Source organism: Conger conger, chromosome 6, assembly GCF_963514075.1.
Source record: "Conger conger chromosome 6, fConCon1.1, whole genome shotgun sequence".
Classification (NCBI taxonomy): domain Eukaryota; kingdom Metazoa; phylum Chordata; class Actinopteri; order Anguilliformes; family Congridae; genus Conger; species Conger conger.
In genome coordinates, this window is record NC_083765.1 from 59,266,038 (window position 1) to 59,291,841 (window position 25,804).

Here is a 25,804-nt window from a genome sequence, read left to right on the forward strand (position 1 = left end):
ATTACCTCTGAATGTCAGCCCAGTGCCTTGATGAGAACCGTTTAGTCCAAAAATGTTGCTTCATTCCTTGATGCAGCACTTGGAGGTTATGCGCTTACTGTTGTTGTCTCCAGAGTTTAGAGGATGTATCCTGCAGCTGTGTGTTTGGCAACATCATGCTTTTTGCATCTCGGAGGAATTATCATTGCGGAAGAATTAGTAGATGACCTACTTTGTTTTCCCCCCTCCATGGTCTCAAGCTCGTAATTCTAACAGGGTCTTAATTGGCTCTCAAATTACCAGTGCTGTATGCCCTGTAGCGAAATATGCTGCTAGAGTTTTTAGGAGGATGATGATGATGATGATGATGATTATGCAACTGTAAAAAAAAAAAAAAAAAAAAAAAAAAATTTTCTCTTGACAGTTTTTGTTGTTTATTGGTTCTCTACAAAGCAAACATTATTTAGATGTTAGATTCTTTTATTGCTGCTATTCATGCAGTTGTAGAACTGCTTGCTCCACTACATGTGCATTAATTCGTGATTAATTGCGATGTTGACATTAAACTAAGAACATATGTATTCTAATAACACAGGGTTGTATCAGAATGTGTGTTGTTATATACCACACAAAATAGCTTAATTTAGGCTTTAATATTGTGAGTGAAAGGCAATCCATCTTCTTTCATTAAACATTTCGAAAATAGTGATGGCACCAAATTGGTCAACTCCTCCAAAAGCTATTTCACTTTCTCACGCCAAGTAACTTTGGTCGTCCCAAGCTCCTAAACGGTATTAGGCATCCATGGAAATTGCAAAGCCCTTTTGATGCTGGGCAGAGAACACAAGTAATTTTCTTCTGAATAATTACTCTCCAGCCCCCAGAGAATTTGTATGGTTATTTGTAATATTTCTGTAGCGAGAGCACTCCAGAGCCATTTCCCGGACCAGTGTGTCATATCTGTTAATTTATTGAAAATAAAGGCGGCTTTGTTTCACTGGAACACCTTTTGCTTTGTTGCTGTCCCCCGGTTGCCTAAGTTATAATGGTCTGAAGAGTCCTTATTAAAAGTCTTTCTTTGAAGTGTTGTGTAGAGCATGACGGTAAACCTTTAGGAGCACAGTGCACAAAGCATAGTACTGTAGGTCTTTGTGATTCAGGTTTCCTTTGGGCCCTCTTGAGGTTGTCATTACAGGAGTGCATTATTTCCATGTACATGCCCCCATGTATGTGCTGCCAGTACTTGCCAATTCAGCGAGGAACGTTTTGGGTTTTACCAATCAAGCAAACGTTTCAGTTTCTGCTGGACTGTGAATGCACAGCAGATAAACGGTTAAAGATACATTCACTTTGAATTAATGATCACAGGAAGAGGAGATTTTTTTAAAGCATGCATGAATCTTCTCAGTCCTCTGCTACAAGACTGATTATTCTGTATAAAGACCAAAAGAGCTGTTCAAAGTCTCACTGAAAGCCTTCAGCGCTCTCAATCTCTGAAACTTTTTTTTTTTTCTCTCCTAGGTGAAATTTTCGATTGTATATCGATAGTAAAGTGTGTCCTATGCCTCCGCACACTGTGAATTTGATATGCTTCTGTTTTGACAAAAACCCCTGATAGCAGCACCGGCAAACTTGCTTTGTCTCAAGATGGGTTGTCGGCATGAATAGATCAAACCACAGCTGACAGCTTTGATACCATCATCCTCCTTTCTGTGAAGTTAAGACGGCAAAATTAAATTTGCTGGCCGTTGTAATTTCAAGATAGTGGTCCAGCTGGAGTTTTATCGCTCAAATGTGAACATTGTGAAATATTTAACTTGAAGTGTCTTTTATAAGTATGGCAGGAAAATCATTGTGTTCTTTTGTAAAATATTTTTTCTATTGTTCTCTTCGGATGATTTGAGCCGAGTTGTTTTTTTTAAACCCTAAATTCTGAGTGATTCAGAACATCGCATGGCCTATTGGTTGAAAACAGAAAAAAGCGTCACATGTTGTTCTGAAAACAACATGCTTGTTGCCATACTAGGCTTGAAGATAGTTTCCAAGAATTGATGGTTGGCTTCAGATATCATGGTTGAGTTTTTTAACAAGCATTATATAAAAATATTTAGTTTTCCCACTGACATTGCTTCTGGATGTCTCAGTAAGCCTAGCACTTTACACACGTATAGTATGGATTAGATTTGAATCCATTAGTTTTGTTTCATGTTGTTGATTGACACCCAAGACAAATCCCTAGGAACCTGAATTAATAAGGTTTTTGATGGATCAGATTATTGAAGTACTGGACACATATAGTAGCTCATCTGAATAGTCCCTTCTCGAGTTCTCAGACCGAGAGAGATGCAATTACAGAGGACCAATCTCGGCATATTGCTTTATATATTATTGATTTGGGTAACTCTTTACGGGATACGGCAACAGATGTTTGGGGGCAGTGTCCTTATCACTGATCAGAGGCATAGAATCTTGACTGATATCATTTACTGAGTTAATGCGAAGCTAAGCTTCGACTGACATTCAGTGTGCAGATGACTGAGGAGCATGGTAATGCGAGCTCAACAGGTAATGCAAGTTACAGGAGCTTGTGCTGCAGTGCTGATATAGTAGCAGTAGGGTGGTGATAGATGGGTGGATAGATGGTTGCATGTTTATAGTGCTTTTCTCACACTCAAAGCGATTCGCTGTGATGAGGGGGAACTCGCCTCTACCACCTCCAATGTGCGGCACCCACCTGGGTGAGGCGACTGCAGCCATTTTGTGCCGGAACGCTCACCGCACGTCAGCTGAGGTGGAGAGGGAAGAGAACACATCCAATTTTTGCCAATTGATGTTTAGGTGGCAGGTTGGAAGAGCCAGGTTGGGAATTCAGCCAGGACACTGGGGAACCCCAAACTCGGTGGCATGCTGCTCACGGCAGCCATTTTGTGTCCTTCGCTCACTTGATTACAACGAGCTTGGTGTTCGTCCCTCGCCGCATCTGTTTCGGGCTGTGCTCATTGGCATGATCACCGGACTGATCGTACCGTTAACATGCCAGTTTGATTTACCGCCATCTCTCCAGGCTCCACACACTCCCAGAAGCTGGCTGTCCGCGATTATAACCCATGTTTGCTTTGCTTTGTTTTTTATTAGCACTCCGGCCTCTGTGTTTAGTGGTGCTTTTGAGGCACTTTTATGGGTCCCTAGCACTTTTTATTATTTTAATTGGCGTCACGGCTTTGAGTTTTACCTGCTCTTGTCAAAACTTCCGCCGTTCCCCCCTCACGGAGAGTTATTAGTATGAGACGCCGGGGCCTGCAAGCGCTGCGTATTAAATCTGCGGCGATGTTTCCTCGCACATGAAAGGAGCTCTTTCCTTTTTATGTTCCGCATTAATGATGTGACCCTCAAGTCCCGCGTACACGTCGATTACACGTGCTGGAGCTCTACGGTTTTCCCCCGTGAGAACGTATGGACCGGCTTGGTGGTGCGTGCGTTGCGCCGGTCTGCTCGGCTGAGAGCTGGCAGGAGTTGCGTCGGTTCTCTCGTAGCCTCTCTACGGTCCGTCACGGGGGGTTCGCTCCCTTGCGACGAGCCCGTTCCTGCTATTTTCGTCTACGCTCCACCCCTTCCGCCGTATCTGGGGTTTGAAAGGCCTTCTCCTTCAGCTGCCAAATTAATTGGCTGTTGGAACCACTTAATATCACAAACATCTAATGCTTTCGGGGCCGGAGGGGGATTTGACAGCAAGTTCAAAATAAATAAATTATTTATTTGGAAATCTGCAGCGCTAAAGGAAATTTCCTGGCAGGGCTGGAGTCCGAGGATGAAGCAGAGCCTGTCAAAGGTCTGAAAAACAACCAGAATCTGTGAATGCAGCTACTGCAACCATATACCCTACAACAGGCCTGAAACTGCACCAGCTACATCTAACAATATCCAAACAAAAGTAATTGCTTCTGGGCCCGAACCGATGTATGGTTTCTGTGATAAAACCAGGCGTAAAACTGCTTATTAATAACGTGTCAAGCCCAGTGACATTCAGCAGTGATCTGTTTTTTTCTGTTGATTAGCTTATTGTTGCCATTGTATATTTTATAACCGCTGCAATTCTGCAGTGTGCCGTTTTGTAAAACAAGTTGCAAGTGTTGCAGAAAGAACGCGACGTACGGCATTAAATTTTTATTAGGTGCTAAAAAAACCACACTTGATTTTATGACAACTTTGCATTTTTCACAAAGTTAGGAACTAACCAGATGCAATTTGTTTCTATGTGCTTTTGGAACTGAATTTGGTTGAAATACGGATAAACTGGGTGCTCTTGTAAAAAAATAAAAAAATAAATACAAATTAAAATTTTAAAAAATAAAAGTCAAATGAGTGCTGTTGGTACTGGGGGAAAAAAACAATGGTGAGATTGCGTTTCAGGCACTCCAGAAATACAACAGGAAGGAAAAACATGAATTCAAAAGCTACAGCATTTAAAACGCCAGGGCATAAGAAAAGCCAACATGTTTCGACCAGGTCTTCATCAGACGCACCTAAAATAAAGGCTTTTTAGTTTATCCTTGCTGTTGTATTTTTTCTCCCCCCAGTGCCTGGAAGGCCCATCTTCATTTTGTTCATTGAAATAACGTTGAGCAGAGAGCCGCAGTCTGAGGTCCGAGATCCTCCTCTCTCCTTGCAGAATCGGCTGTAGATCTAGTCTAAAGACAGCCCCAAGCTTACTGTACACTTTCCACAGAGCTGTGTTTAAGCCGAGCCGTGTGACCGAAGTGAATCCCATGAGGACAGTGTGGAAAACCCAAAGCTGAAGTCAGGGTGGTCGTCTTCCTCCCAGACCTGGCTCTGAGGAGCTCTCCTGTTGCTTTTCCAGGGATTTTGGGGCCTTCCCCTTGCCTTCAGAGTACATTTGTGCTGCAGGATAACGGATAGCAACAAAAACACTTATTTTGTTTTTAGCACAAGTTGTGCTTCCCAGTCCTGAGTTCACAGAACAGAAATGAAAGTCGAGGAAACTGTCACAGGAAAAGGATCCTGTTTTTGTGCCGCTAATCCATTCCTGCTTCTCGAGCTGGAAGATTAGTCCCTGAAATAATTCAACTTGCTCAATAATTAATTAGTTCTGGGAGTGGAAGTCATTCTAATGTAAAGTTCTTTTTAATTAAGGCTAGCTCCAAATGTCATGCTGATCTTGCTGTGGTGCACTGGCTTGTCATCTGCAATTCAAGAACGAAGGCATTCTTTAGTAGCCCACTTGCTTTTAGAATTTTATCAAATTATCTTAAGATTAGAAATGCAAATTGTCATATTTGGCAGCAAGTGGTGGGTGTTTCGTTCCAAAGAGGTTTGGGTTTTAGTTTTCATGAATACCATTGTTTGCCTTCTGAATGTCAAGTCAAGAGTGTTTACTGGCACAGTCGTATCACATAATGTTTTGTTTTTTTATTTTTCATTAATTATGCTATAAGGAACACCCACTCAGTGTGTGTTGAAATACAGTATTTTTACGGCTAAACCCATTATGAATGCAGTTTATATAGACATGTGGTAAATATTGTATATATTTATATATTTGTTTGTATTGGTTTATGGATTTGTTATAGCAAATGGCTCAGCAGAAAGTATGTGGGCAGTGGTGACCTTTGTAAACTCCCAAAGTTCTATAGTGAGGGACAGGGCTTTTAGTCCGTCGCCTCTGGGTTCGTGGGGATGGCTGTTATTTTCTGTAATCAATTTCATTAGTGCCGTGTTGTTCGGTGAAAGTGTTTGCAGTGACATATTCAGTAACTCCATTTGCATAATTATAATTAACCTAATTATGGCATCACTCTCAAAATCATAATGGAAAGATTTCAAGAGCTTTGTGTACAAAATTGATACTTTTCCCCAAACCAGAATAATGTAATTATGAAGAATTGCATAATGCTGTTTTCATGAACTCTGCATGCATTTACATGGTTTGGGGGGAGTGGGGGGACGGGGTAGATGAAAGTTACACAATTCCAAAAACTGAAATTAAAATATTTATTATTAAATAAATGCTATGCGGTAAATGTCTGCATTTATATAGCGCCTTTATCCAATGCACTGTACAATTGATGCTTCTCATTCACCCCTTCACACACACACACTCACACTCACACACCAATGGCGATTGGCTGCCATGCAAGGCACCAACCAGCTCGACAGAATGCCTTAAATGTACACATTAACAGAATGTTTACATACTGCTACTACATTGGACACAGGAGGTTGTGCTGAAATATAGTACCTGACAAATCCTCCGTCCCTCCTGCGTTTTCATGAACCCCCCCTGCCCTGCCTGCCTCCCCACGCAGCCTCGGTCAACGTGCTGGTGCAGAACTGCAAGATCTACAACGACGCCAGCTGTGACATCTCCGCCGACGGACAGCTGCTGGCCGTCTTCATCCCCAGCAGCCAGCGCGGCTTCCCCGACGAGGGCATCCTGGCCGTGTACTCGCTGGCCCCGCACAACCTGGGGGAGATGCTCTACACCAAGAGATTCGGTGGGTCCTCCCGCTCAACACCCCTGTGTGGCAGTGTCACCCCTGTGTAGCCTGGTGTCTTATGATGCATGACTGGGCCCCGGAAGGGTTGGTGGTTTAAACCTCAGTGTAGCCACGATGAGATCTGCGCAGCCATTGGGCCTTTGAGCACCTTAACCTCGCATTGCTCCAGGGGAGATTGTCCCCTGCTTAGTTTAACCAACTGTAAGTCGCTTTAGATGAAATGGTCAGTTAAATAACGAATGATGTATTGTTCAATGCGATAATGGTGGGGTGGGGGGGCGGGTTGAAGGCTGAAAAGTGAAAAGTGGTGTTGATTGACAGGGGCTTTTGGTTACCCGTTTAGTCTGGATAACACGTACATTAAGTCAAATGTCTGTGGACATGAAAAAAACATAGCAGAACAAAAGGAACCCAAATCTAACGCAAACGCTGACAGACATTACACAAAGCAAGACATTGTTCCCTTTCATCATTAAAGGCTGCAAATTATGCCTGCAAAATACGCACGCTGCATTAATGCAGTTACTGAGCCCTGGAGTCATAGCACTGTGTTTTGGCTTCGGGCCTGCTTTGTCTGTTCAAAGATTCACAGCAGACCCGGAGCCATAACACAGTACGCTACAGTGTGATGTTCGCTAGTCCCTCGGGCCTTCTAACAATCGGGGCCTTGCTCGCATTAATGAAGAGCCAGTGGCTGACTCTCCCCGACTCTTAATTTCACATTTATCGCCGTCGGTGGACTTTTACGACGACGCGCTGACCTGCGGTGGGCCGCTCGGTTTTGTCCAAACTTTAACAAGCCGTAGATTAAAGACGGCGGGAATTAGGGCCTGAACCGCCCAGCAGCACCCCCCTCTTTCACTTTGACATCCTTAACAATCTTAATGCTTAAGAGCCCCATTACCTTGAAATACGCTTGAATTAAGATGTTGAAGTATAAACACGGAGGAGCACTTTCCACGGTGAGGTCAGGTCGGTCCTGTTCTCTCTCGATTAGTGTAAACACCTCTCCTTCTTTCACATGTGCAATGTGAATAGAAAATCTGAACGTACAGTATGAGTGAATTTTTTATTTTAGTTTATTTTTATTTTTTAAAGCTTCAGGCCTGTTGTGTTCTGCTCTCTTCCCTTATCTGAAACCCTGCTGTAGTTACCAAGTAGGTTACCAAGTGCAAGTAGAATATGTACATGCTTTTTTCCACATTTCACTCCTCATATACAACAGACTGTGGAATTATGTGAACACTGCAGTATTGAAGAAATTAAAATAATGAGTTTCCTGGAAGGCAGAAAGCTATTAGTGTTGTCAACCAATGTGGTTATAATCGTTAAATGCATGTACACTTAGTAAAGGAATACTCTCAATTACTGTGTGTGTTTCACAAGTAAATTAGGTAGTGTGAGTCTTAAAAAAGGAAATACCAGTAATTTATAAAATTCTACTTAGGAGACTATGGAAGACAACTTGGGTGGTTATTAATTGGAAAGTGTTGAGTCAAATGAATCTCTTTTCATTCCCTAGGAGGATGTCGGAAGGTGGGAGGTTTGAAAATGAAACGCTCTCTGGTCTGATTTAGCATGTGCAGCCGCGATAACGGCGAATATTTAATTGGGCATTCTGTCAAACTTGATTGAGGAGCGACAGCGGAAGAGCTTTTCTTCTCCCTGATAAAAGGCTCACTGTGCGCTGACAAGTAGGCCGATATGTCACTGCTGTAGGGTGTTACTGTCAGCGCGATAAGCGCGCTGCATTCCAATGAAATGTTTCCTCTGACTCTGATAATTAAATGTTAAGTGTCGAGTAAACTGTAGGACTTTAATTAAATCAAATGGCGGTTGTATGACAGCGTAGGTTGCTTTGAATGCAGCTGCATTCCATCGACCTGCCCTATTTGTGTACTGTGTGTGGCTTTCATATAGAAATCAGTGTGGTCACGTAGACTCACCGTGTTCAGAACGCCAAGTTAGCACACCGTGTTCCGAACAGTGCGACTTTCGTGATGAATAAATAAGAAATTTCTTCCATATCAGCTTTTTTATTGTGTGTGTAGTCTTAATTTCTTCAGTTTTCATTAAACACTTGGTAGGAGACACGTATACGATCCATCTCAGCACACAGTGACAAGGTCATGGTGCTCCACTGTGGCGGGGATGCTGTTTCTAATGCGCGACTACGAACCAGGCAGGCTTGCCGTATAAGAAAGTACAAAACTGTAGTTAAGGAGCTGTTCGCAATAATATGAATAGGAACATCTTGTGCTAACACGGTCTTCCAAACACTGGGAAGTTGTGCAGTTATTACTCATTTTCTCTTTAATTATTGGTACAATAAGCAACCATAATCCCAAACCACATTCTTCAGGGGAAAAACTGCCATTGAAAGGACAGTAATGGTGGAAGCGGCCGCTTCCCTGTGTTCTGTTCGGTACACAGTGAGTTTACTTTAGTGCTGTCAAATGATCGTCATCAAGCACCATTAACTAACTCCTGATGGGGAACATGAAGAAGAAAATGTGTGAGGTACCTATCCGTGAGGTACTGATTTAATCCAGTCGTGGCCACCTGCTCTTGAGAGCAGAACCTTTTGATGGACCTAAAGAAGCTTTGTGGTTCAGTCAACCTCACTTTCCCATCACAATGACAACGTTTGGGTGTAGCACACCTGGAGTTGAGGTCAATGGGTGGATATACAGATCATTGCATTATTTCTAGCCACCCAAAGCGCTTTACAGTGATGCGGGGGAAGCTCGCCTCAACCCCCTCGAATGGGTAGCGCCCATCTGGGCAATGCACAGCTGCCATTTTGCGCCAGAACGGATAATGACAAATTATCTTATTTTACTAGCCCTAATACACAGCTCCTGCGTTGATGGCGCTGTAGGTCAGGTGACTGAATCGCTGTTTTGCCTGCGCCCCCCCCTCTCTGTTGAACAGGTCCCAACGCCATTTCAGTCAGCCTGTCGCCCATGGGCCGGTACGTGATGGTGGGCCTGGCCTCCCGCCGGATCCTGCTGCACCCCACCACCGACCACATGGTGGCGCAAGTGTTCCGCCTGCAGCAGCCCCACGGCGGAGAGACGTCCATGCGGGTGAGTCACTGTAGCGCCCGGCACGACGCTGCACAGAGGGAAGCTCCCCGGCGTAGTAATCGCTCCAGCACCAGTCTTGGTTTATTAAGCCATAGTGCTGGTTACTGACTCCTCTACTGGCCTCTGTTGAGAACATCTTCAGAACAGAATGGAACATATGGAATATTTTTTCCTGTTTGTTGATGTGGATATGCACATAACTCAGTAGCCTGCACTAGAATCTCCTGTAGTGCTTCTTTGTCGTTGTTTAGGCCTAACAATCTGGGTCACTTATCTGGTTTTTCAAGCTCATTTAAAAAAAATTTTTTTTAAATATATATATTTGGCACCCTGTGTGACACCGAACATGTCCAATTCCCACCCTGATTTGAAATGTCTAATTATCTGCAAATGCAGTCCTGTTCATGCGTACACATCACTGCCAGTTCAGGGGGTGTGGACCTCCACGGTTCTCCTCAGAAACAGTCAGTGTCCCCAGCTGCTGCATTTCACACTGCAGTCTTACAGCTGAGCTCGCACAGTGCTGAGTCAGAGGAGGACCTTTCATACGTGGATTTGACATGCTGTCCGCGGGTGCCTGATACACAATGGGGATCACTGAAGAGTGATTAAATAAGGACTCCTACCCAGCTGAACCCTCCCATAACCCTCCCTGGTCTGGGGTCTACAACTCTGGTCCTGCAGAGCCGCAGGGTGTGCTGGCTTTTGTTTTCACCTTACAATAAGCAACCGATTCAGACCCAAAAAACAAGGTGATGTGAGCTGTGTAATCAACTGCTTTCATTGATCAGTTTAGTGCTGAGTCACAACAAAAGCCAGCACACCCTGCTGCTCCCCAGGGCCAAGGTTGCCCATCCCTACCCCGGACGATACTATTAGCTGTGGCTCATCGCTGGTTGAAGCTCCTGGCCACAGATAGACTGAATTCGATTGGGTCTGATTCCTTCCCCCTACAACGCGGTGCCTTAGCCCCAGTGAGCCACCCAGCATCCCCCGTTCCGGAGCTTATTTATCGGGTCGAGCCGACGTAGCGATAACATGCCTGGAAATGAAAGCGTGGCCGATTGATGAGGAGACCTCCCGATCCTTTTCTCTCCGGTCGCGCCATATTTAATGAAGTCCCCCGTTAAGGGGAACTCAGGGCGGTAAATTCTGCCCTGTGCGATGCGCAGTATAGATGGCGGCTGAGGGAGTCGTCAATCTCCCCCATCGTAATGAGATCTCTTTCCTCCATCATCCCCCCTTTCCTCTGCCCAGCCGCCCGTGACTCAGGCACGTCTTTCGGGGGATTGCCTCCTTTCTCATTCCCGGTCGCACTGTATCCGTCGGCAGAGACCTCATCTGTTCTCCAAACGGCTACCGTGGGGCTCGTCCGTCTCCCTGCGACAGTGTAGAGAGGGGCCCAGGCCCTGCGTTCCTACAGCGCATGGGGGTTTTTAATCATTTGAAAATTTGCCCGTACATTTTGTTTTTTTTTGTTTTTTTTCTGCAACCTTTTCTTGCAATAAGACATGGAGGAGAAAGTTCAGATTTCCAGTGTTTGGAAATCGATCAACATTGTGTTGCTGAAATCCAAAAAAGTTAATCCTGTTGCGTTTTAGTTTTTGTGAGGATTGTTAGTGGACATAACGGTAGAACCGCAACAGATTGAAATACTTTGCGAATGGAAGTTGTTCTGAACTCTTAAATGTGCATAACTGTAAGGATTTTTTGTTTCAGGGAGGAAAACAAGGTATATCTGACTCCATTAATTTCACAATATGTAATATATAATATGTATTGGGGTGAGCTTATTTGACATAACTGGCATCAAATCCTTGTTCCCCGGAGAGCAAGAGTACTCTCTTGTATGGAATATTTTGGTTGGACACCTCTATAAAAAGCTCCGAAAGAATATGGCTTACTTACACCACCGGATAACAAGGCGCCAAAAAACCCATACAGAGCCGTCTGGCAGAAGCAGCTGGGCAGCTATGAGAGAAAAAAAATTTCAATTTACAGGTCAGCAAATGGAGGTTATAGTCTCTACAGGGTAGAACAGCACAATACAGTGTCAGGATACAGTACCCGCATATAGCAGAGATGTTCTCCGAAATAAAACTAATGAAAGTACAAACCGAAGATTTAGCAAAAAAAAAGAAGAAAAAAAAAAGGTTGGCACGATGTTTGGCGGTGTACAAAAGAAATCCTTTTCTCATCCAGCACAATGCGGACGTTAAAAAGATGGTGCTCCGACCAAGGAAAGAATCTTACCATTGATACTGCAGTTCTCACACACAATCGCACACATTCCTTGCAGAATGAGTTGGGTGGGACAGGAGAAGGCCACAGTGTTTGGAGGTAAAATTGTATTTGAGATTCATTCTATTCCCATTCATTCTATGTTGAACACATAACACACAAAAAGACAAAAATCCAGAACTGTGTTATTTATACGAACTTAGCTGGTTATAGGCTGCGCAATAGAAGTTTGTGTCCTTTCATATAGATATAATTATTTTTCATGAGAAGTTAGAATTTAAAGGCTGAGACAAAGTGTTCTGTACCATATTACTGATAATAAGTGAAAATCCTTCATGAAAAGGCAGCACTGCATAGGCTACTCTGTGTTGAGCATTCAGTCTCTAACTTTGTGTTGTTATTGGTATAATTGTTTTCCTTGGCACTACTACCACTACTGTTGTGTGAGGTGGTCTCACAGTAGAATTTGTATTGTTAGCTCAGCCTTACCAGCGTCCTGTTTCCCACCTTTCGCCAGTTCTGTCCCTCACAGATAGGGTTTTAGCAGCACTTGGACGGAAGGCCGTGTGTCACATTCAGGCGCGGGTATGCACTGCCCAGGTCTGAACCACACACCTGTCTGTCAGGAGCCGCGCTGCGAGCGCTTGTTTGTTCAGAGCTTGTCCTCTCTGGCGAGGGTTTTAAGGAGCAGTGTGACCTAGTTTCTCTGAGAAGGCAGTTTACTTGAAAAGAGTCTGAGGCATAAACAAAAAGGGCCCTTGAGTTCCGGCTCATATTTTTGGAGACGGGTCTCTTCGACGGGGATTGGATCAGAAAGCCCGGACTCCCAACTTCACACTGGAGGGAGGCTGATTGTCTTGTTTTTTTTCCTCCCTTTTATCACACTTTTTGGTGGATGGTGGGTTCCGGTTGCGGGTGGAATGAAGTGATCAGCTTGTTGTTCGTCATGCTATGCGTGAAAGCTAATTTAAATATTTGCCTAAATACAGATTGTGTGTGCGTGTGTGTGCGTGTGTGTGCGTGCGTGTGTGTGTGTGTGTGTGTGTGTGTGTGTGTACGTGTGTGTGTGTACGTGTTTGTGTGTCTGTCTGCACGTGTTTCTGCGTGTGTTTGTGTGATGCGTGTGTGTGTGTTTGTACGTGTGTGTGTGCGTGTGTGCGTGCGTGCGTGCGTGCGTGCGTCTGTGTGTGTGTCTGTCTGTGTCTGTGTCTGTGTGTGCGTGTGCGTGTGCGCGTGCGCGTGCGCGTGTGTGTGTGTACGTGTGTGTGTGTACGTGTTTGTGTGTCTGTCTGCACGTGTTTCTGCGTGTGTTTGTGTGATGCGTGTGTGTGTGTGTGTGTGTGCGTGTGTGTGTGTGTGTGTGCGCACGTGTTTCTGCGTGTGTGTGTATGTGCGTGTGTGCGTGTGTGTGTGTGTGCGTGTGTGCGTGTGTGCGTGCGTGCGTGCGTGCGTGCGTGCGTGCGTGCGTGCGTGCGTGCGTGCGTGCGTGCGTGCGTGCGTGCGTGCGTGCGTGCGTGCGTGTGCGCGTGCTTGTAGCTGAGCTGCTCTAAGGCAGGGAGAGCCCCAGCTGGATCAGTGCTGCTCTGTGTCCAGATCAGTCCCCTGAGCTCCCCCTGCTTACAAAATTATACATCCCTTCATTTTACAGCTCCATCGCTGTGATGACCCCTCGTCTTTAAGCACTGATTGACGGGAGTCCTTCCAGGCATTAGCACTGGAAGATGAGGAGGAATTGCTATTGCCAATATGAAATGATTTTTATGTCATGGACCCATCCACCTGTCAAACATTTTGTGATTATATTTAGTCCCTGTGGAAAAAGTTGCCTTCATGATCTTATTGTTACCATTCTTCTCTTGATGCAAAAACATCACCATCGGACCTGTCAGGCAGAACAGGCTTGTGTGTGTACGTGCTTGATCGCGTGTGTGTGTGTGTGTGTGTGTGTGTGTGATCATGTGTGTATTTGTTTGCTGTGTGTGTGTGTGCGTGCGTATGTGTTTGATCATGTGTGTATTTCTTTGCTGTGTGTGTGTGTGTGTGTGTGTGTGTGTGTGTGTGTGTGTGTGTGTGTGTGTGTGTGTGTGTGTGTGTGTGTGTGTGCGCGCGCTTACGTGTGTGGGGGAAGCACAGTGTCTGTGGAAGTGGAGTGTCTGTGTGGTCATACCACCAACCAGGACAGTATTGCAATGTAGTCCATGGTTTTAAAGCGGCAGATCACCCAGAAATGTTATTTGAGTATGTTTCCTCTTACCCAGAGTACTAGCTATCCATCCAAATGGTTTCGCTGAGATGTGACAAGTTTTCCATCAAGTGGTCCATAGAGATCCATTGTATTACGGTGAACTGAATCTAAAAATATGAAGTATGTCACATCTCTGGCAAAGACAATTCCTGTTCTGGTAAAGGCATGGATGCACAGATAGCACTCTGGATAGGTGAAAACATACTTTTCATATGAAAAAAGAAATACACAGCACTCTAATCTCTTAGTTTTTTGTTTTTTTTTAATTCATTTTTGGGCGAACTTCCCCCTTTAATTCTTTGGTGGAAAATAATAGGACTGCTTTATACACGTCTCTCTGAAGCTGGACACAGGACGAACTGCGAGAGCTATCCTCCAGTTGTCCTCTTTACCGTTCCAGGAGTCCATATCTGCAAATGGGGCGGATGTTGCTGCCGCATATTCGGCGAACAAACACGATTTCTGCTCTTTTCATCCCTCCTTTTATGTCTGCTAGTTCACAGAGTTATTTTAATTGTAGATGCCTGGAAGGCTGCCTTGTGCCTCTTACGTGTTCTACATCAGGGGTTTAGCATCGTGATCTCCCACAAGGCTTCAGTGCAGCTTCTGGTGTTTTCCGGGGTTTCGCAAGAACGCACTCGTTGATCTGAACTTCATCGGCTTTGACTCACGTACCCCCACTCAGTGGTGACTCAGTAACAGGTATTTTTATTCTGATGTACGTTTCATATTCTATATGTGCCCAAATGCATCTTTTCACTGCCATTGCCCCCTGCACTGGTATCCATGTGCAGTACGACCAGGTCAAGGCTGTTCTTCTCGTTAACTCATCTTAGTTCATTAGAACCACCATCATCAACGTAAACCTGGATGATACAACATCTGAAATACAACTTTGTTTGTTATAACCTGTTGAATATTGAATGGGAACGAATCACATTTAGTGAGTTTTAATGAGCCTGTTCATGCGTTTGGACATAGTATTTAAAATAATACTTTAATTATGGCAATAAATGTGTCTGAATGAGAAATGTTATCATCATACTGTGTTAAGATAATGAATATGATTAGTGCCTTTTGTGCATTCAAGTACAATAGTTTCTCTTGACTGTTTTTTGAGAGGAACTTTATGAGTTTGTACTCTTTACAATCTCTAAGCAACTAATTAAGGAACTTTATGCATTTTCTGTTGATTCAAAAGATTATACTTGCACCCATTTGTGTACTTTATTTTTTCTTATTGTCTGGGAAAGTGCTTTCGTAAAACTATGAAATTAACTTAACTTCTTTTCAGCTCCTAAGTACATTTCCACTTCAGCGATCTTATTTGCACATCCCTGTATTCTCCTCATCTAAGTGTACGTGCAGTGTTCGACAGCGTGTACACGTGCGGTCTGTGGCTTATGGAAGTGCTGTCCACCTTGATAAAGGCGTGTGTTGAGTGGGCCCCCCGGGGGTTTTGGCTGGTGCCGCTTTTTAGTTTTTTTATCTGACAAGTTTATGCAAAATTAGCTAACATATTATTCTCTAATGACCCGTTCCATGAGAGCAACTAGAAGACGGGTATGGCATCCCTGTAGGACCTCCTTAATTCTTAAATCAGTTTTAAATCAAAGTGTTTGCATTTCAAAGAAATCTAATATTGACTGCATCGTGCTGCATTAACCCCATATTATAGAAGTTGGACACTTGAAATTGCCTGTGTTATTTATTTTTAATTTTTTAATTTTACCAATACCTCAGCGGCATACATTAAGTATTTTGACAGTTATTCTGTGCTTTTCTGTGATCAGCGTGGATTCAGGTTTCCCCTTTTAAATTCAATACACAGTACGAGTCAGTGCTATATACCACACACCACGCATGTAAATGTAGAATTTAATTTGTAAAAAAAAAAAAAATGCAAAATGTAATATGGGGGGAAAAAGCATGTGTGTGTACTAATTTGAACCAATTACTTTGCTTTTGGCTTTTTGTGTGTGTGCGCCCTTAGTCCACTGACTATCTGCCTTGGGCCGTATCCAATATCCAATATTTTACTTGGACATTAATTGCCTTAGTTATAGTTTTATAGTTATAGTTGCTCTATAAGCTATGCTGGCTCTGTCCTGTTCTTCAGCACTGTAAAAACCTGCAGCCTGTGGCTGTGACTGGCGCTTATACAAAATTGTTGAGCTAATTTAACTGGGAGCAGAAGCTGGTACAAAATCCAGGAACGGATCAGCCCTGTGCATTCCTGATTTAGGCCAAAGATATTCCTGTTAATTCAGTATTCAGTTGAAGAACCGCTATTCGGATTGATGAATCATGTCTTTTCTGATCTATTTTCATACTGAAAAAGATCAAAAGGAATGCTTTGGTGCAGAACGGTTCTCCTCCATCAGTGAGGTGCTGGTTGTGATAAGAATAATATAAAAATTCTAAACTTGAAATTGAATAAAACGAGCCTTTCTAAATATGTTGCGAGTTACTTTATTTATTCTTAAATGGCTTAGGAAACAGACTGTTTATTTTTGAGCAATGCAGTATAAATACCGTGTAAAGTTAGATATTTTTCCATCAGTTTCTGCTCCCTCAGATCCGTGTTGATCTTTTTCATGTCAGCAGGCTTGACAGCTATGACAATGTGCACTTTTGGGAAATGGCTCAAAAACATAATCTATTTGATTGATTTGACAGGCCTCCTCCACGTTAAGGAATACCTCCTTTGACTTAGTTTAGGCAGGGGGAATTTAGGGGGGCAGCCAAGAAGTCAAGTTAATCGCGAAACTCAAGAAGCTCTCATGAATATTTTACTATGTAATTCTTTTTTAATCAATCTAATACTTTGTTTTGGATGGATTCGGCCACTCTGTCCGGGGCCATTTTCTTCTTTGGTTGTTCACCTTTGCGAATGAGACAAGGCCCCCTCTTTTGTGGTTGTGACATCACAGATATAGACCTGCTACCTGCAGCCGTCCTCACCCAGTCGACCCCCCCCCCCCCCCCCCCCTCGTTCTGTCCAGAAAGGCTTTCACAGCTTCGGGCTCCGTAGGTCTGCATCACCGCCCCACTTCCTGTCACCTCCGAGTCGCATTCAAAGATGAGACGTACAAATCCTTTGTGGAAGATTGCTGGCCCCATTCGTCTTCCCACCCCCCCATCCCAGGACGTCAGTGCAGTGTAAGTGTGGACTTAGATGGAGGGGAGCCTGGGGGTAATCCATCAGCCTGAGTGTGCCCTAGAAACGCTGTCCAGCCACTGGAGGAGGCTTTCTCTTCTGTACTGACTATAATAGCTCCGTGTCATCCATGCCATACCTTGTGGTGAGACATACTGTGTGTTGCTGGATTTGATGCTTTTCACTTGTGGAAGAACCTATGCACTTACTCTCCTATGGCTTTGGATTAAAAGCCTCTGCCAAATGACAAAAATGTGCCAGAAGTCATTGTAAATGCGACACAGGGTAGTTCTCCACCCCTTTCATTTGCAAATACTGCATGACCCCAAAAAAACAAAGAATTGTACACTTGAAGCTATTTGATTATAATTATGAACTAATTGTATTGTTATCCAGAGATAATGTTAGCCCGAGGGTAGCTAACAGATGTGAAATAGTTTTACCCTTCAGGAATCGGGCAGAAGGGTTTCCTGAAGAAGTGGAGGGGGAAAAAAAGTATTGTGAATTCCGAGGAGACGAATACCAAATATTTAGTGAAGGCTGCAGTCAGGAAAAAATGAAAGGCTTACGGTGTCCAGACAGCCCTGGTCCTCCCTGGGCTTCTGTGGTGGGGGCAGTGACCTGTTAAATCGGGTTTCCACTTATCTCCGGGAATTCGTTAAAGTTGTGTGCCTTCTTTCAGCTTCCCCTACCTTCTGCCACGTAATTGGCCCACAGATGCTGGCCTCCTCTGATCATTTTATTATTATTAATTGCATTATTTCCCCCCCAGCCATTTTGCTTTAGCTCAGCCGGGAGGTGAACTGTGACAAGGACAGATTTGGAGAATGTGAGAGCGAGCAGCAATTTTCCCCTCAGGTGACCGCAGGCTAAAGACGCCAAGCCGCTCAACCCGTCTGTCCCCAAACTCCTATTGGTGGAAACGAGGGTTAATGCCATTTCAGGCCAATCGATAGAATTGGTGGAATAAGACCAGAAGATTTAATGCTCCTTGTTTTCGCAAAGAATGTGTGATTCAGCGGCAGTGATCTGTGCAAGGATTGGTGGAGCTCAAGGGCATGTATTCCTCCAAAACAAGGATAGCGTATCTGTGACAGGGGCAATATGAAGCCTGTCGCCTGGTGGCTAAGGTGCATGATTGAGACCCGGAAGGTTGGTGGTTCAAGCCCCAGTGTAGCCAAGTTAAGATCCGCACAGCTACTCGGCCCTTCAGCAAGGCCCTTAACCCCACCGGTGCTCCGGAGGGGATTGTTCCCTGCTAAGTCTAATTAACTGTACGTCACTTTGGATTGAAGCATCAGCTAAATAAAATAAAATGCGTAGATGGCAATTAAAGTGTGAATAATTGGGAGAGACACATAAGTAGTTCACAGATTTACAGCCATTCTAGTTTTAAAGTGGAGGAAGTGTTCCATCAGGATTTCAAAAATGATTCTGGCTTCATCTTGTCCAGAAAAGAGCAGGACGGCTTTGAAATGGGTGGAAACATTGAAGGTGATTCTACTCCACCCAATGTTCATTCCATTTCTGTTTCTCCCTCGTTTCTGCTCATCAGGGGCTTGAGTCAGGCAAGCCTCACAAGTCTGGACATTGTCTCTCCACGTACCCCCTCATACCTACCTCCTGCAAGCCATCTCGGCTTTCATCTGTGGTTTATCAATGGAAAACGCCCTGGCTGCATACAAATACTGTGTACAGTTCTGCTGCATACAAACCCTAAAGCCACAAAATGGCTCCTTCTGTGGAATTTTTTTTTTTTTCGGAATCAGTGTCAGATAATAATGTTTAATATTTAATAATTTGTTATTTAGCTAACACTTTTATCAAAAACAACTTTGTTTATCCCCTCCCCCCCCCTCCCCCCCGAAGCAATGTGGGATGAAGGGCCTTGCTCAGAGGCTTGTAGCTGTACCGGGGCTTGAACTACCAACCTTTCTGGGTCTCAGTCATGTACTTTAGCCACTAAGCTACAGGCTGCCCCTGTTGATTTTATCTCTCGCTGGACGGTGAACTAAACCTGGCTTTTAAGGTTCTCTCTTCCATCATGATGAGCTGTAACTACATGACCAAAAAAAAAAAAAAAACCTTCCGCTTTTCAAAGAGCGTGCTCCAGAATACAAATAAGTTTGACTGGTAATGAGACCTAATGGGCCAATGGCTGAGCACCGCAGCCCAGCGGCAGAATCATAATGGTCCTGATTCATGAGTAATGGTTGGGAACTGACCCTCCTGCCTGGCTAGCCTTAGTAATGGACCCATCAGCGATTTGCCCATGAGGACAGGGCTGATGGTGTCCAGGTGATGTCGTGTGAACGGTTTTATGGATGTCTGATGTTTGGCGTTTTAATACCGCGGTCCTGTTTCTAATCAGTGCCCATTTCCTTCATACATGTGTTGTTCCCAGAGCTGAAGGAACTTTTTCATTTTATACTTCTATTTTACTTATGATTCTACTCTAGTCTGTGCTGTATTCTACAAAATTCTGTTGCTGAGACATTTTACTCGGCCTTGGCCAGAGCTAAGCCATTTGTTTCATGGACATTTGGTCTGTGCGTTTTCCCTCATCAGACCTGGGTCAAATGCCTAATGGGTTTCCATTCAAATACTTTTCTACGCTTTACTGAGCTTGTCTGATGGAACCTATGAAACGCTCTCAAAAAGTGCCAACCCCACCTTCAGGTGTCTAGGTTGGCTCAACTGCTCCAGGCAAAGTCAGTCGAGCGCAGTAAAGCACTCGAATCGAAAACAATTACGTATTTGACCCAGGTGCGCTGGATGTGACCTGTTTGTTCGACTGTTGACATTTTTGGACGGGTTTCTCTCTCTTTCTCCTGCCCAGAGGGTGTTCAACGTGGTCTACCCGATGGCCCCGGACCAGCGCCGGCACGTCAGCATCAACTCAGCCCGGTGGCTCCCAGAACCTGGCTTAGGCCTGGCCTACGGGACCAACAAGGGGGATCTGGTCATCTGCCGGCCCGTGTAAGTCCACCTCACCTTCTGTACCGAGCCAGCTGTCTGTCAACAGGGAGCACGTCGACCCGCAATTGTGTAATCAGGACAGGATACGTTGGTCAAAACGAGTCAAAAAGGAGTAACCTAGAAATCATGAAACAATGAGAATCACACACTTGTTCTAATGCTCCACCATCAAAGTTTTAACCCATGATTATGCCATTATAATCCTGTGAAATCTCTCAGCCAATGATTGATGCTACAGCATGGGTTTTGTATAGCTACTTTTTAGTCATAAGTCACAAAGGGGTTCTGTCTACACCAGACAGAGTGACCTCTGTGGTCATTTTCTGAACATATTATTTTTTTGTCTTGAATCATACATGGGTTAGTCATCAGAACGTCTTGTTCTCTTTTATTTTTGGAGGATTGCAACAAGTGGGCCAGTCTCATTGTTTCACAGCAACGTCGCATGCCCCCCCACCCCCTCATCCCCTCTTCCGTGTGAACAGTGACACTTTAACCAAGGCCAGCTACGAAGGTGAAGGTTTGTTTCAGCAGTTTTGAAACACATGGATATTCCAACCGGCCAAATCAGCGCAGTTCTACCCACCGTATTCACATTAAAAAGCGTTTATTTAATTGTAATTGTAATATGTTTTTTTCGCCAGGGCAGAAGTAAGACATGATTGTTATGTAAGGCGTGCTGGGCTGCAGGTTTGCTCTGTAAACAGTATGTTTGTACAAGCAGAGAGGGAGACGGAGCTGGTGTTTGACTGGAGGAATGCAAATTAAATCAAAGGATGAGCTGCCACGGAGGCCTTGTTTGAGCTGCAGGAATGGCGGTGCGTTTTGGCACCGCGCGTTTCCAGAAGGAATATAACTAATTCTGTGCACTGCAAGACCAAGGACGGGAGAATACACGACTGTGTGGGTGAAGTCTGTTCTTAAGACGCCCCCTTGAAATGTCCATTGCAAATGCAAAAGTTCCGTTATTTCCCTGTATTATTCTTTAGCATTTGCGCATTTTATTTTGAATTATGTTTTTTCCGCCTCCATTAACACAGTGAGTTCAAGTATATGAATGTTTTTTTATTAATGTTGATAGTTTTGTATTAATATCAAGGTCACTGCTTAAGGAGAAATCTGCTAGAGGCATTTTCACACTTTGGCAAAAAAAAATAGTTTCTACTGACATGCTGCACTAATTGGAAGCTGAATTGTTTGGAGTTTAGTAAAAAACTCATTTCCCCTTTGCGGTGTATTGCCTCATCCTTATAATTTCTGAGCAGCTATGGATTTTTCTGCTTTCATGAGCTAATGGGAGCCAGTTTGCTCTTAATCGATGCGTAACACTCCATTTCATTCTTGCCCACTTATTGCATGGTCTCTTTTTTCCCTGTTGTGCCAGTTTTATTAGGGAAGTTGGCAGTTTCATTGGGTAAGCTTTCCTGTAAGCCATTGCTACCGAACCCTAAACTGCTATCCCCCACCCACACGCGTGCGTTTGCATTTGTTCTCATCCGCTGCTCTCTGTTTAGTTTAATTTCTTTTATTAGACCCACGCCTGTTTATGACAATAATGGTCCATTTTAGATTGAACTGAAGTGCCATAACAGCACGGGAAGACAAAATGGAGGGCATTGCAACTGCTCTTCTTAATGCAGAAGCAAATTAATATGGATAACATTGTGAAGTGCTGTATTCAGAACGCTAAAGGATGTACTGTCACCCAAACCTGTCACGTAAAGTTGGAGCCATTTGAACCAATACCAGCATCTGTGAGTCACGGTGAGGTTTAATTAGGTCAAGTTCAGACGATGACTGACAGACCTTGTCAACACTGCCAATTACAGGCTTTGTGAGTCTACTGTTTTCCATAATATGAAAGGCCTTGGCTTTAATTGTTTGGAGATAAGGGGAGGCTCTGCCATCTGTGTTCCGTCCTGTGTTCACTGAAGGACTTCCAACTGGGCGAACGAGGAGGCTGAGCGGTAACCTGTCCTGCCAGCTAGTCCAGAGTACTGTTTCTGGGTCTGATTGATGGCCTGTCATGACCAGGTCTGAGTTTCCCTGCTGATTTGAATCCCTTTCCAACCCAGAAGTTGATGAATATGCATTGTGTACCTGAGCACCTGGCCTCACTCAGGAATGCAAGACCAGACCTTTGAGTAAAATGGGTCGTGTTGTGTTTGACCATTTGAATGCGCTATTGATCGCAAACCATGGCGTGTTTTAAGTGAAATGTTTGCATTTGCTGAAAACCTCAAAAAACAGGAAATTAAATTGATCAGCCTTAACATGAAGGGTATACATGAGTCTTTCGCTGTACAAACTGAATATAAGCTACTTGCTTGTAGCATGTTGTCAAAGGTCTGTGCTGATGCATTGATGGACAGCACGCTGATGTTAGTGTTAGGGCTGATCCATTTAATGCCCTGTCTTTGAGGCTTTCCACAAAAGCAAACATTTCACTTAAAACGTCACTTAAAAGTTTTTTTTATGATTAATTTCCTTAGTTTTTACACTGGGAGGTTTAATTTATAGTTGCTTGGTCATTGTAAATATGCATTAAGAAATAAAACCCTTGGCTGAGATCTTTTTAGCCCACTCGTAAAGTAAACTAACTTCAAGTAAAGAAAATCTCCCCATTTCTTATACGCTGATCCCATCTCCTGGCAAAAAGTGGTATTTTGCTGTTCATTGAGGATAAATTCTTGCTTTTCAATCTATGTCTTTGTTCTCAACCTAAAATCAGTTGGATTTAAATTCAGTTATTTTTGTACAAAAAAGTCTTCATGTTTTGTGCAAATTTTTTAAGGGTATCCATAACCCAGGACTGGCGCAACGGAGCAATACCAGAATCGTAGTTAACGAGCCCATTGCCATTGTAGTAGATCAGCGAAATTGCATTGAGATTGGTTTTGAAACGGGTGAGATATTGAGGTTCAGTTTTGAATTTTGAAGTGCCAACCAATGCAAACAGATAGTGAGCACTGCCACGGTCACTATAATGCTCCCTAACTCGAGTAACAAATTCCTGTCGGTGAAAGTTTGCAGAATTTCTGTGCCAGGTGTTCAACGATTTGACATTTCTGACATTTAGTTAGCCACCAACGCCTTTTTTAATGCAAGTGGATGTGACCTGGGTCTAACAATGCCAGCTAGCTTGAAAACATGAAGATGTTGGCTAGCGTTAGCTAGCGTTACAGGAGCTCATGTTTGCCGCCTTGAACGCATGGTGGGCTCTGCACTACGGCGGATGTGAAGTCAGCTCGGCTGAGCTTTACCGATGAGGAAACACTCTGTTGAAGTGTTGGCGAATGCTCAAAAATAATCCCTGACCTGTGGGTTTTCTTACACCGTTATTTCATTTCACGGTTGAACGCAGATCCGTTGAGGCTACCGGCATGTTCTGAATATCAAAGGTCAGTTATGAGATGGAGTTCCATCTCTCCGGGTGTGATTACTTATCAGGCAAGAACAATCCATCAATATCGGCCTTCTCGTACAGAGGCATTCTGGTACTGTTCTGAGTTGCTACCTGGCTCTATAACACTGGGTCCATTAGAAACTCTTTCAGATGTTTGCCACCCCGTCGTATTGGAAGGCTTTTTCTTTGAGATGTGTCATTTCAGTTTTGTTTTATATCGGAAGTGTAATCCTTCAGAATTCATCCCTCCAAACATACATGAATTTTGGCACCAATCTCGCATTTAGTAGTGATGTGATGAACTCATGCCTACTCTTTTTAATGCTAACCATGGTTCTACATTGGGAGATTCTGTTCTTTTGAAATTCGGTGTGGGCGCCGTCGATTTTAGAATTGCAGCTGCATCCCGACGTGGCGAATCAAACTTTGGTGGTGAATCAAACTTTAGATTTTCTTATTTCAAAGGCCGTTTGATGTGCCAGCACTGAGTCAGATCACTCTCGTGGCACTGGAGCCCTGGAGTGCCCTGGGAGTGTTCAGAGCTCTAAGTATGCATTCTAGGCTTACGTCTCTCTCTCTCTCTCGCTCTCTCGCTCTCTCGCTCTCTCTCTCGCTCTCTCGCTCTCTCTCTCTCTCTCGTTCTCTCTCTCTCGCTCTCGCTCTCGCTCTCGCTCTCGCTCTCTCTCTCTCTCTCGCTCTCGCGCTCTCTCTCGTTCTCTCTCTCTCGCTCTCTCGCTCTCTCGCTCTCTCGCTCTCTCTCTCTCTCTCTCTCTCTCTCTCTCTCTCTCTCTCTCTCTCTCTCTCTCGCTCTCTCGCTCTCTCGCTCTCTCTCGCTCTCTCGCTCTCTCGCTCTCTCGCTCTTTGAAACACCGCCCCGGCCCTTTCCTTGCCGCTCGCCCGATCGTGCCTGGCGAGTTTGGTGTTTCTATCGAGGGGTTTCACGCTGGCCCCACCTCCCCCTCTCCGCTCCCTGGTGTTAGGATATTTAGCCCTTCTAATAACTAATGCAAGACAATGATGAACACACAAGATAATTGAAGTTTATTACAATGTGCAAGGGAGAGACGGTCTGAGAACGTTCGGTCCTGTCTGTTCTGAACGGTCTGTCTCTGAACGACTTGCCCGTGTGGTGTGTTGAAATACAGTTCATGGTCATCCGTATCATAGGGTTGACAAGTGGCTATGCAGAGACAACTCATTTAGCATTTCCGTAGAAAATTTTTTGCAACAGTGTGTTATATCCCTTGCTACAGACTCTATCAAGGTGTTTACTCTGAGACACTCAAGCTACTGATAAGTGTCAGATGAATATAGTGGGGTCCAAAAGTCTGAGACCACATTGAAAATATTGTTTTTATTTTTCATGTAATCCTGGAAATAAATAGAAAGTTACTTCAAAGTTTTGAACTACTCGAGTGCTGCACAAGCTACAATCACCTGACCTCAACCCCATTGAACATTTAGAGGGACTCTTGAAGACTGACAAAAGCCAAGAATTCAGTAACGTCACAAGATGCTCTTTGAAACATTGTCAAATAATTCTGGGATAACCTGGATTGTCAGGTTTTGCACAAATTTGTGGGTCCAAGACCACTCGAGCGCACATTGTCATTAAAGCAGGGGGACCAAATACCAAGAAATTTCACAGAAACTTTTCTTTCAAATTGTTGTGCTGATAATATAATTTGTAATGAATAAGTTTGTATTAAATTAGAAAAGAATGCAATTTTCACTAATAGTCTTGGACCCCACTGTACATATATGCAAACACACACACACACACACACACACACACACATATTTCTGATTCTGATAAAGTGACTGTAGGGTCGCTGAGGGGGAAGGAGTGAGAGCAGCTGTGTAACTCAGCCGGGGGCGTTCTGTGTCTCCAGTGAACGCATTCTGCGTCACCCGTCTCACTTTACCGTGGCCCCGCAGGGCCAAAGCCCCCCTCCGCTTCCTAACCAGCCCAGTGGCCCCCCCTCGGTGACCGGGGGGGCCAGCACAGCTGGGGGACGCACGTGGCCGACCGCTGCGTGAATCAGCCGTCGGAGCGCCGCACGACAGCGGGGCCGTTACGGAACTGGCCAAGGAGCCGCGGGGCCCGTTAGCGGGCGATGCTCCGGCCGCGTGCCGTAATGGGGGACGCGGGCGTCGAGCCGTGCGGCTCAGAACCCTTCACACAGGGGG

General features: G+C 44.4%; 1 protein-coding gene across 1 annotated transcript in view; it reads left to right on the forward strand.

Moving 5' to 3' along the window:
• The window catches only part of ambra1a (autophagy/beclin-1 regulator 1a), a 102,711-nt gene that overhangs the window by 58,934 nt on the left and 17,973 nt on the right, over window positions 1-25,804 (forward strand). The window contains 3 exon segments of the mRNA XM_061245405.1: window positions 6,303-6,491; window positions 9,429-9,583; window positions 20,069-20,208. Coding sequence (XP_061101389.1) covers window positions 6,303-6,491; window positions 9,429-9,583; window positions 20,069-20,208 — 484 coding nt within the window.